Source organism: Mastigoproctus giganteus, chromosome 9, assembly GCF_048544385.1.
Source record: "Mastigoproctus giganteus isolate SK-2022 chromosome 9, ASM4854438v1, whole genome shotgun sequence".
In the NCBI taxonomy this organism is placed as follows: domain Eukaryota; kingdom Metazoa; phylum Arthropoda; class Arachnida; order Uropygi; family Thelyphonidae; genus Mastigoproctus; species Mastigoproctus giganteus.
The window spans coordinates 45,268,184-45,281,391 of record NC_143583.1 but is presented as its reverse complement, the minus strand read 5'-3'; the positions used below and the strand labels follow the sequence as shown (position 1 = coordinate 45,281,391).

The window sequence follows — 13,208 nt, the reverse complement described above, 5'->3', positions numbered from 1 at the left end:
TACATTCACATAGAATGTGTGCCCAGTCTTCACTTTCGCCACAGGTGCAGTTTGGGTCATCGGTCAGGCCTAAGGAGGTTAGTTTTGCCTTTAGGGAGCCGTGACCTGTCAATATAAATGTTGTAAAAAGTCAAAGGGCATACCACTTAGGTGGCTCTGGGCTAACCATTGATACTGCAAAGCCGCATCTGATCACTCAGGCAGATTTGAACAATTTGGACTCTCCAAAACCAAGACTCAATTACTAGGATCACGGCTTCAGCAGCAAAATCTTCTTGAAAAGAGTGTCAAGGTATCTTTTTATAGGAAGAGGCAATCTAACATAACCTATTACTCCATGGATGGTGCTTCGGTTTATTGTAACAATGTATAGGAAATAATGAAAGGGTTAGACCTGGGGCACATGCATGAGCAGTGGATGCTTTTCATTGATTCATCCAAGGTGAGTTTGAAAGCAGTTTTACTCCATAATGAAAATAAGCCGTTGGCCATTGCAGTTCACATGAAGGAAACATACAAGAACCTACAGGTTCTTTTACAAAAACTATGCTATCAAGAATACAAATGGAATATCTGATCCAACCTAAAAGTCGTGGCTTTGCTGACTGGGTTGCAAGGTGGATACAGTAAATACTGCTCCTTTTTATGCAAGTGGGACAGCCAAGTGAAGAGTTGCCACTATAGGGTAGGAAAATGGCCAAGCCGTTCAGAAACTACACAAGGCCAAAAAAATGTACCACATCCTCCTTTGGTGGATAAGTTAAAAATCTATTTACCTCCACTGCACATCAAGATAAGTTTAATAAAAATATTGGTGAAAGTGATGGGCAAAAAAGAAGGATCTCCTGTTTGTGGCAAAAGTTTCCTCAAATCAGTGAGGTGAAATTAAAAGATTGAATTTGTGTGTGTCCTCAAAGATTCCAAGATGAGGAATTCACTAAAAATTTAAATGCTACAGAAATAAGAGCTTGGAAGGTATTCAAAAACATCTGCCAGAACTTTTTAGACAATCAGAAATCACAAAATTAATAGTGAAATTGGGGATGAGCTAATTTTAGCAGACAGAGAGTTAGGATGCAACATGTTGTTAAAGCTTTGTTTCCTACATTCCCATTTAGACTTTCTTCCCGAAAACTTCGGAGTGGTCTCCGATGAACACCAACATGGTGAAAGGTTTCATCAAGATATTTCTCAAATGGACAAAAAGATACCCGGAAAAATGGAGTCCATATATGTTGGCATCTTGTATGGGAGACACCAATGGACAATTATAAAAGGCAATAAATGATAAAATAAGTGTTTTGTTATCAGATAAACATTTTTGTAAATAGAATAAGGTTAACAGACCTATTGTTCAATATTTAGTACTGTATGTAACATTTTATTAAAATATATGAAATCATTTTTACTATAAACCTAGCGTTTGACTTTAATTCCTTCTCCCTTAAAATTGGTGGAGGTTACAGCAATATGGTTGCCATATTTGAATTCAGCAATGTCAAATCTACAAGAATCACTCCAAATTTTAACAGGGAGCTAAAAAAATTGTTTTTTTTTTTTTTTTTGCCAACCAGTGTTATCAGCAGTGACTCTTCACACATTAAGAATTTCCAGATAAAGCAACCACTAGATGGCAGTGACCATAATTTATTAATGTGAGATTTACTTAAAAATACAACTATTGTTAAGGATGAAGGGAAGGAATTTTGCTTTTGTAAAGGTGACTACAATAAGGTGTCACACAGCTTTAAAATTCTTTTCAGTGCAACCTTATTAACAATTGCAAATTCTAACTAGGAAGTAACCATAGAAGCTGCTAAGCATTTTATACCAACTAAGAGATATTGTTCACTGTTTGGACCTAAATGCATGTCAGATGAATTAAGGCAACAAATGGCATGGAACAAAAATGCATGGAATGACTAAAAATTATCAAGGGACACAAAAAGCTATATTAAATATAAACTACTCTGCCATCATCACAAATGGGATTATACAAACTAAGACAAATTATAAAAAGCCCTTGTTTAAGAATGCAAAGAAAAGTAGCAAAGAATTCTTTGCCTACGTCAACAGTAGAAGTAAAGGATGAACCATATTGGCCCACTAGATATGAGTGGTACAATTACTGATGATCCTGTTAGGGTTGCTGAAAAACAATAAACACTGGATCTAGATTCACATATGAAGAATTTGTTAGGAATGGAGATACCAGAAGTATACAAAGTATACTTCTGGTATCTCCATACTGGCGACTAAATGATTTTCTGATAACCAAGAGGAAAGAGCAAGGGAGATTGTTTCAATATTTATTAACAATATTGATAAAGGCAAATCACACTTCATTTCACAAATATACGTGGTCTCAATTCTAATCTCAACGATGTCCATTTCCACTTGCAGTCTGCCAAACCACATGTACTTTTTCTGACAGAATCTCAGTTATCGGTTGATTCAACTACTGCTCATCTCAGATGCCCAAATTATTCGCTGTATGATTCCTTTCGCCTCAAAGGTGGTATTTGTGCATATGTCCATTCTGATATTCCCTGTCAGAGACTTGGCAATTTGGAATCTCCTCTCTTTGATCTTCTCTGGCTTAAAATCTCTCTACCTCATTATGTTAAATTCATCTGTTGTCTCTACCGTTCTCCCAACTCCACTAATCACTTGGAGCTCTTTGACTTCCTCTCTTTGCAACTTGACTTTCTCCAGTCCAACTTTCCTAACAGTGAGGTAATTTTCCTTGGTGATTTTAATGTTCACAACTCCAGCTGGCTTCCGTTTTCTAGTCACACCGCCCCAGCAGGTAGAGATGCTGAGGCTTTTGCAATTACTAATGACCTAGCACAGATTGTTCATTTACCTACAAGAATACCGGACAATCCTAATCATACAGCCAATACGCTTGATCTTTTTCTCACAAACAACCCTTCTAAGTACACGGTCGAAGTGAGAGGTCCTTTAGGCACTTCAGATCACAACTTGGTGATTGTCTCTTCTCCAATGGAACCTTTATCTCATGGCTAATCCCAACCTTGTGTTGTTTGGCATTACAAGAATGCAAAATGGGATGACCTGCGAGACTTCTTTTCTTCTTTTCATTGGTCGAATTACTGTTTCAAAACTTCTGATGTCAACATTTGCTCAGACCATGTCAGTGAAATTATTCTTGCAGGAATGGAATCCTTTATCCCACACTCCACTTTAAAATCTCATCCTTTATCTAAACCTTGGTTTTCCAATAAATGTGCTAAGGCTGTCCAAGAGAAGAATGTTGCATATCGTAATTGGTTTGTTTCTAATTCTTCAGTTTAATTTTCTGCCTACACCAAAGCTCGTAACAATTGTAAAGCAGTTATTAATCAGTCCAAACTAGAGTTTGAACAGGCTAAGAGTAGAAAACTTGCTTCTTGCCCTAATGGTAGCCGAGCATTCTGGTCTCTTGCCAAAGCTATTGGCCGCAACTTCTGCCCATCTCTGCTCCCACCTCTGTCCAAACCAGATGGTTCTGTTGTCACTTCAGCCAAGGATAAAGCTGACCTGCTAGCATCCCATTTTTCTTCCAGCTCATGTATTAATGATCTTGGTAAAACACCTCCCACCATTCCCAACACGCTCCATTCAATGCCTCCTGCGGTCTTCCGTCAAAAGGATATCAGAAGGATTTTGATGAATCTTGATGCTAAGAAAGCTCCAGGTCCTGATGGTATTTCTCCACTTGTTCTCAAAACCTGTGGTCCTGAACTTACTCCTATTCTTTGCCGCCTTTTCTCACTTTCTTATTCCAAAGGTGTTTTTCCTTCTGCTTGGAAATTTGCTCATATCCAGCCAGTTCCTAAAAAGGGTGATAAATCCCTCCCATCCAATTATCGTCCCATTGCAATTACTTCTACTCTTTCTACAGTAATGGAGAAATCAATTAACCGCCAACTCTTAAACTACCTAGAAACCTTCCGTCTGATCAACGATCACCAGTATGGATTCTGTCAGTGTCGATCCACTGGTGATATTCTGGCTTATGTTACCCATTTATGGACTAATTCAATGGAAAGGTTCGGTGAAACACAAGTAGTTGCTCTTGACATCTCAAAGGCTTTTGATCGTGTCTGGCATAAAGGTCTCCTAAACAAGCTTCCATCTTATGGTTTGCCAACTGTTTTTAGTAATTTGTTATCCAGTTTTCTCTCTGATCGCTCACTGAGGGTGATGGTAGATGGCTCTGTCTTCTAACTTCTCCACTAATGCCGGTGTCCCCACAAGGTTCAGTTCTTTCCCCCACTCTTTTCCTCTTGTATATCAATGACCTTCTTCCATTGACTGGAAATCCTATCCATAGTTTTGCCGATGATAGCACATTGCATTCAACTTTCCATTTTGAGAAACCTTGTCCTGCTCAATCAGCTTCAACTTCTCGAAAATCTGCTACCAATTCCTTAAATGCCGATCTTCAGGTAATTCTCCAGTGGGGCAAAGACAACTTAGTTGATTTCAACCCTTCTAAAACTCAGTCTTGTCTTATATCTCGCAAAAAGGATTCTTCTGCTCCTATGCTTATCTTTAGTGACACTCCAATTTCTAGGCAAAATGATATATCTCTTTTGGGGATTACCCTTACTTCTAATCTCTCTTGGCACAAGCACATTACAAATATTGCTTCCTCTGCATCTAAAAAACTTGGTTTTCTCTTTCGCTCTCGGCATTACTTTTCTTCCAAACAGCTGCTCACTCTGTATAAATCGCAAATCCGCCCTGCCATGGAATATTGTTCCCACATCTGGGGTGGTGCCCCCAAAACCTCTCTCAGGCTTCTTGATTCCATTCCGAAGAGGGCAGTTAGATTAATTAATGATTCATCTCTAACAGAGTCTCTAATCACTTTCTCATAGACGCACTGTTTCTGCTGCATGCCTCTTCTACAGATACTTCCATGGGCACTGTTCTTCTGAATTGGCTTCTATAATTTCCGCTCTCTCTTTCAAAACAATCCAAACACTTGCCGCCACCAGCCAACATCCATTTACTGTCCAACTTCAAACCCACAGAATCAACTTTTCATCTTCCTCATTTAACTGCCGTTTTCTGGAACAACCTTCCTTCATACGTATTTCCTGAAAATTACAATCTGTCAACAAATATCTTCTTTCGTCTTCTCAACCTCCAACCCAAGCACGATACTAAGTACTATAGGTTCTAATACCTCTCATGTTTGGGGTTCACATAACAAAAAAAAAACACTTAATATCAAAGTTTTCAAATAATGCAAAGGTTGTCAGGATGGTTAATAACAGGAATCAGATTATGCTACTGCAACATCATCTAGAAAAATTAGATGGATGGACTGAGAAATGGCAATTGAGGTTTAATATTGATAAATACAAGGTACTGCATATGGGCAGTAGTAATCCCAGAATAACAAATCAATTAGTTGGTACCACACTCAAGGTTCTTGTTGTTGTTGTTATTTGGTTTTTAGGAACATTAGCAACTAAAGCCACATTGCTCTGGGAATATGCGGTGGTCATTTTCTGACCTTTCCGCATCCTCCGTATTTGGTGGTCAAGGGCTCAAACCTCGGTCTAATCAAGAAGCATGTGCTACGCACTGCTGCTCCTGCCCACCTGGATACAGAGGCACCACAAGCAAGCAAGCACGCACACGCACACTCAAGGTGGTGGTGGAGAATGAAGGAGATCTGGGTATTGTACAGTCTGACATGAAATCTTTACAGACAGGCTGCTAGGATGTGAGATTTGGGTTCTGTCAATGATATATAAGAAATTTGCCAGCAGAGATAAGGAGATGATTGTTCTGTTGTATGACTCTATAATTAGGCCACATCTTGAGTACTGTATACAGGTCTGTAAGCCTCATTTTAAAAAAAATGAATCTGTTAGAACGTGGGCAGAGAGGAGCAACATGATTAACCATAAAAAGGCACTCTTACCAAAAAAGTTCATTTCTGCAAATTGCAGTACTGGGACACTAAGCACCAAGGACCTGATTCAAGTATTAAAGGCTTAAATGGGTTGAATAAACTAAATGTTCATGGCATTCTTACTGTTTCTCAGATAACACACATAAGGAGATATAAATACAAATTAAAAAGGGATGATTCCTGGCTATATGTGTGAAAATTTGCTTCAACCAGAAAGTAACTGCTTGTTGTAACAAACTTTGATCTGGTGTTGAATAAATGCAAGGAAGGATTAGAAAAATTTTTAGAGGGGATGTGCAGATAAAGTGGGTAGTTGGGCTGTTTTTTTTTTTTTTTTTGGAAATGTTACATATGTACTAGCTTCCTTGTGTCAATTACCACTACTAATACTATAAACATAATTATAAAATTGTTTACAACAACAATAATAATAGAAATAAAACTTGTTGTCAACTTGTTGAATTATATTTATAATAACAAAACTTGTTGAATTATATTTATAATAATAACTGAAACAAAACTAAAAATATGCTATAGGCTGCTTGTCTTTTGAATCACTCTCCCTGTAGAGTGATTCAAAAGACAAGCAACCCATAGTACATTTTCAGTCTATAATACTACCCATTTTGACAGGCCTGTAGTAATGTCCATTTTCAAATTTTACATGTGAAACAAATAATTTTATTTTTGGCAGAAATGACTTCTTGAATTCTGTTTTAGATTTTGAAATGACAGAATATGCTCACATTAAGCATTACTGTGAAAAACAATGGGAATGGACTAAAGATATTTATAAATTCTATCTGCTCCACAAACACTAGCCCATTTCACATCAGTACTACCTTCTGATATGGTAATCATCGAAATATGATCCATCTTAAAAGTTGTGAATTGCTTCCAAACATCTCAACAAATGAAACAGAAGGTGTCTGATGATGGACAAATTTGGATAAAAAAAATATAACTGAATAATCTAAACCTAATAATATCCATTCAAGAATCCATGATACCAATATATCATTGCATGAAAAATAAAAAATAAATTAATTAATAAAAGATATAGATACATTTGCTTATTTTCTTTTTTTTTTTTGCTGCAAGATTGGTTTTTTTTTTTTTTTTTTTTTATGAAAACCCCAAACACGAAAGGTATCAAAACCTATAGTACTTAGTACCGTGCATGGGTTGAAGAGGTATGGGGGGAGGAAGGGGGATGCCGGAAACTTTGCTCTAGAGACTAAACATGGGTTTCACCACTTGAAGCCTCCTTTTGGTGTTGTTTGGTTTAGGCACATCAACAATTTAGACCAGTGCTTCTCAAAGTGGGCAATATCGCCCCCTGGGGGAGTTGAATTATCCATGGGGGCGATAGGTATGAAAGGGGGTGATGGGGTGGGGGCAATATGTATGAAAGGGGGCGGAGGGAGCACCATCAATGATTGGCTGTTACAAGGGTTTATGGCTTATTTAAAAAATGCTGTGCCAAATATTATTACTGTTCATTGTGCCATTCACCGTCAGCATTTAGTTGCGAAAAAAACTTGGTGATCAACTGCACAATTCTCTACAAACTGTTATTACTACTATAAACAAAATTAAAGCACATTCTTTGAACGATCGTATATTTCGAAAGCTTTGTGATCAAACAATGAAGATTTTGAACGATTTCTACTTCACTCCGCGGTTCGGTGGCTGTCAAAAGGCAACTGTCTCAACAGATTTTATGAACTCGATATTGATATTGTTGTCGAGTGTTTTGAAGATAGGAACAACGACCTTAGTAATGATCTCAAGAAAATGAAAACTGATATTGCTTATCTTGCAGATATATTTACTAGATTCAACTCAATGAACTTACATTTACAAGGACAAGATGTAACTCTTATTAAAGCGAAAACTCAAATTTCAGCATTTATTTCAAAATTAAAGCTTTTTATGTGCAACGTAGAATGATGTGAATTGTATCAGTTTCCAAATCTGTTGGAAATAGAGAAAAAAGAAAAAATAGCTGATGAAACTCTACTAAGTTTTTGTAATCATCTAGAAATGTTGCACAGAGATATGCAGGAAAGGTTCGAAGATCTCCATAATTTGAAAATTCCAGATTGGGTTATAAATCCTTTTTTAAATAATGACGATAGTAAATGTTTTGTAGAAGAATTGATTGAGTTACAAAATGAAGTTTAACTGAAGCCAAAATTTCAAAATTCATATCAGGAATTTTTGTTACAAAAGAAAATCCCTGACCATTATCCAGCATTGTGGGGAATTGTAAAAAAATTACTTATTTCTTTTCCATCATATCTAGTCGGACCCAGTTTCAGTGCTGTATCTCAATTGCTGACAAAACAAAGAAATTGTCTGGATGTTGTTAAACGTGGCGATTTACGACTTCTGCTTACAGATATTAAACCTAATATTGATAAGCTAATAAATCTCCACCAAGCTCATCCATCGCATTAAATATTAAAATATAATTAACTATTTCCATTAATATCATGACTTATTTATGTAATTAACTTTAATTTTTATAACTTAATTTAAGTGACTATAACTGACTTTATTTATGTAATTGTAATTTTTTACGAAGAAGGAATAAAGTGCAGTAAATAGTTTTCTTTATAATTCACACATACATGCAGGGCTGCATTTACGTTTTTGGAGGCAAACAGACAAATATTCATTTCAGTTATTTAGCTTCACTTTATATTGGTGGGCTAAAAAAAAGCACTGGCGAGGGCTTTTTTTTAGGGGGCAGTGATCCAAAAAAGTTTGAGAAGCACTGATTTAGACCATACTGCACCAATGGGTATTGTCAGTAGAAATGTGTGCTTATGGGTTTTGATTTGCACTCTGTGCAGGCTGAAAAACAAGTTTCAATACTAATTTACATGCTGTGCAGGCTGAAAAGCAGAATAACCACAGGGGAAACCTTACACCCTATGCCTGAGATCAACTAATTACAGCCCCTTGATTGAAGGGGACTTCAGAAATTCTTCCAATCGCCGATGGGAATTGAACCCAAACCTCTCCAAACAAGTGACAAAACCATTATACTATCATGCAGGACTCCATAGAAAAGTGTTTCACATAATTTTCAATGGTTTAGTTCATTAAGAAAGACTTGTGTTTGGTCAGCCATAATTTCAAACTCAAACTAAGATCTCATATGTTAGCTATGCTGAAATTAATAAATTTCAAAAACCTGCCATGCCTGCCAACATTCTCATATTATTAGCCATATGGTGCAAGGAAGCCTGAGGCTTATGCTGCACCAGCCAAAAACATTCCTGAGCTACCCTGAGAGAGAGAGAGAGAGAGAGAGAGAGATAGAGAGAGAGAGAGAAAGAGAGAGAGAGAGAAAGAGAGAGAGAGAGAGAAAGAGAGAGAGAGAGAAAGAGAGAGAGAGAGAAGCAAAAAGGAATCACCAAGAAAGAAAAGAATGATGATATTCAGCTCAGGACCCTGGGTTTGCCAAGCCCACTCACCAGATGTGAGCCCCAGGGGTTATAGGTCAGCTATGCTGAAATTAATCATTTCAAAAACGATGGTTTTCAAACATTAATTTACTTACAGGATGCATATTATATAGCCATCCTACTTTTTCACCAGACTCCTTGTACCGCTGAAATCCAAATTTAGCATCGATCTCATCATTAAATAAAGACTGTTGTATTCTTCTCTCAGAAGTATCTTCTTTACTGCAAAATTTGAGAGCACTTAATATATTAACAAATTTTATTTCTATTATAATGAAATACTAAACAGGATTATATCATTACAGTAAGGAAAATCATTCAAACCTTAATGCTACCTAAGAATATGGATTTAGGTATCTGTGCCTAAACCTGTTCTTATAGTGTTAACTTTAATTAAACTAACTTATAGGAGTACATTAATACAATGAAACAATTTCAATATATTAAAGTAATTCAGTACACATAATTTTATTTTTCTTTACCTAATATCAACATTATAATTAACAGAGGCAATCCAATGACATATTACTTTATTTATCACTAAAATGAAAATTCTGGAAAAAATTGTCAGCAACAAAGAGGTAAATAATGAATTATATACAGACTCAAGAATAATACAGAGTTCAATTATTAGCCAATGTAAAAGCACTTTTCAATAAAATTTGACATCCTTACAAACATTCTCTCAGAACTATTTAGAGAGTCACCTTTTCCCAATACTGTATATAATTTATGTAACCTTAATACCAAATGTGCATGCCTGCCAACTTTTGGAAATTAAAAATTGGTCTTTTAATAGATGTCCAGCAGTCAGAACACAACACTCAGGAACTGCATTTCAGCCATCCAAGTAGCTTCCCTAAACTTTTCAATGCTCTTCTAGAAAACCAGTATTTTTAGCAAGTTTAGATTAGTTAAATTTTTTAAATTAGTTAACAGTAGATATTAATGTATTTTTGGTATGCTTTTGTTGCTATTAGTGTGCTATACTCTTTCTTTGTCTTAGCCGACATATTTTCAATATCTTAATAGCGCTTAAAGTAGTGGATCAAAAGAACATCACAATACAGACCAAGACACTAACAAAATGAAACCTATTACCAATTCAAGTACAAATGTTATTTTTTCTGGGGAATACAAGAGGAATTCAAAAAATGGTGGCATCACCTTGCTAATGCATATGCAAATATGTAGCATATGTAGTATATTCAAAGTTCCCAGAATTACATGCTGGTATTTAAATAGTTTACACTACATTCGTAATGTTTTGTGAGCCTCTGACATTCACCCTGGTGCACACTCTTGGCAAATGGAAATTGGCTGGAACACTTCACATATGTGCTATTAAACTCAGCATAGTGAAAAAATGAAAAAGAGCTGAGAGCAATTATGCAGTCAGATATGATATTCTATGACCAGTGCAGAAAGACTACCAGGATAGCACATAGAGTTTGGTCAATGATATACAGAAATTTTGCTGGCAGAGATAAGGAGGTAATTATTCCATCCTATAAGGTCTGGAGACCTCATTTTTGGAAAGATGTAGAGCAGCTGGAGCAGGTACACAGAAGAGAACCAAAATTTGGTGAGGGGGCAAAAGGGGTGATCTTACCAAGAAAGGCTTCAGGTCTGCAAAGTGCAGTGTCTGGAGACTAAGCACCTGCGAGGCGATTGAGGTGTTTAAGGCTTTGAATGGATTAAGCAAGCTCAATGCTGATGGAATTCTTCCTCTTGCTCAGACTACACACATGAGCAGGCGTAAATTCAAATGAAGCAAAAGATAGTTATGGAATGGATGTGCAAAAATATGCCTTTAACATTAGCACTAGCTGGGGCACATGATGCAAGAAAGCAAGCTTATACAGCATCAGCCAAAAAAAACCATTCCTATTTCACCCATCCATTCACTCCAAATGTTTGTCTAGTTCTGTTCTGAATTTATTTAAGCTGTCAACTTCAAGAACAACAGATGGAAATTTGTTCCAGCAATCCCACTGGCTAAAGGCGAATTTCTTCATATCTGTTCTATAACTGTCTTTTCACAATTTGAATTTATGTCCCCTCAGGTAATTAATCTTGGGGTGGAGTAGAATCCCATCAGCATTCTAAAACCATTCAAGTCCTTATATACCTCAATCAGATCACATGGAAGGTGCCTAGTCTCCAGACACTGCAATTTGCAGAACTTAAACCTTTCTCTGTAAGAGCAACCCTTTGTTCCATTCACCAATCTTGTTGCCCTTCTCTGTACTCATTTTAGAAGCTCTACATCTTTCCTAAAATGACACCTCCAGACCTGTATACAGTACTCGAGGTGTGGCATGACCATAGCCTTATACAGGGGCATAATCATCTCCTTATCCCTGCTAGAAATATTCCTGAATATCATTGACAAGACACAATGAGCTGATCTTGCAAACTGTCTGCACTGCTCAGAAAACTTCAGATCTGACTGCAGAATCACCCCCCCCCTGGTCTTTTTCATTCTCCAATACCTTCAGTATAGTGCCACACAGTTGGTATGTTACTCTGGGGGTTACTGCTACCCATATGCAGCTTTGCATTTGTCAATGTTCAACTTCAGTTGCCAGCTCTCAGCCCATTTGCTCAACTTTTTTAGATCCTGTTGCAGTAGCATACCGTCCTTACTGTTATTAACAACCCTACCCACTTTCATATTGTTTGCAAACTTGGACATTAAACCTGATATACCTTCATCAATATCATTAATAAATTCAGAAAACAACAATAGACCAACACTGAACCCTAGGGCACTCCATTAATACATTCATGAAGAACAGTGTCCATTGATTAACACTGTCTTCTCCCATTCAACCATTCCTTTATCAATAGCAGCAATTTGCCCTTAATGCCATCTGCTCCAATTTTTACAGTAGTCTTCCATGTGCAACAGTATCAAAAGCTTTCCTAAAATCACAAGTATATGATATCAAAATTATTTTTTGCATTCAGTTCCTTTGTGACCACATCACAGTATCCAATAAAATTGGTCAGACAAGCTTTTCCCTTAACAAATCCATTCTGTGTCTGAACTATAACTGCAGTCTTGTCTAGATGATCATGCAGTGGTTCTTTAACCAGTGCCTCCATTAATTTCCCTAGAACAGAAATTAAACTAACAGGTCTGTAATTACTCATGTCACCCTTTGATCCTCCTATGTGAATTGGGGTCACATTTGCAGTCCATGGAGGACCTCTCAAGTACAAGGAAGCTCTCATAATTATGGTTAAGGTTTGAATTTCCCCCCGCCCTGTAATTCCTCCATCCCCTATGGGGGAATTACAGATGTCAACTGACAACAATGCCCATGGAAGGCTCAAGAACCATATTGCAGAACAGAAGGACATTACTGACAGTACCAACTCTGCTTGTTTCACTTGCTCCTAACTACTAAGGTGAGCCACCTGGTCTCTTCACTTAAGAGAGAGAGATAATAAAAGAGCATACAGCTAAAAGTATAGAATTCCAAAAGCTACTATACAATTTTAATGTGTGCATGTTTTTTTATTAGAATATTTCTTTATTACTTTAACTGTTTTGTATTTTACAATTTACTGCTTTGTGAAGACTCTGATATTACTGTTTATGAGTTTGATTTATTTGCTTATGTTTTACCCAGCAAACTGGTTGTTGCAAGAACTTTATACTAATCTTTCAAGGAACTAATCTTTATACTAGTTACAGACACTTGAAATATTTTTATAAATAAGCAACCTTCAAATCATCAATATGTATAACTAATGCATTGTACAGTATATCCCATTGAATT

The 13,208-nt window shown here is 36.7% G+C and overlaps 1 protein-coding gene across 1 annotated transcript in view; it reads right to left on the bottom strand.

Annotated features, from left to right (window-relative positions):
• PolE1 (DNA polymerase epsilon catalytic subunit 1) overlaps positions 1-13,208 on the bottom strand; it is a 650,197-nt gene that overhangs the window by 630,651 nt on the left and 6,338 nt on the right. Inside the window, 1 exon segment of the mRNA XM_090380641.1 lies at positions 9,513-9,657. Within this exon segment, the coding sequence (XP_090236767.1) occupies positions 9,513-9,657 (145 nt within the window).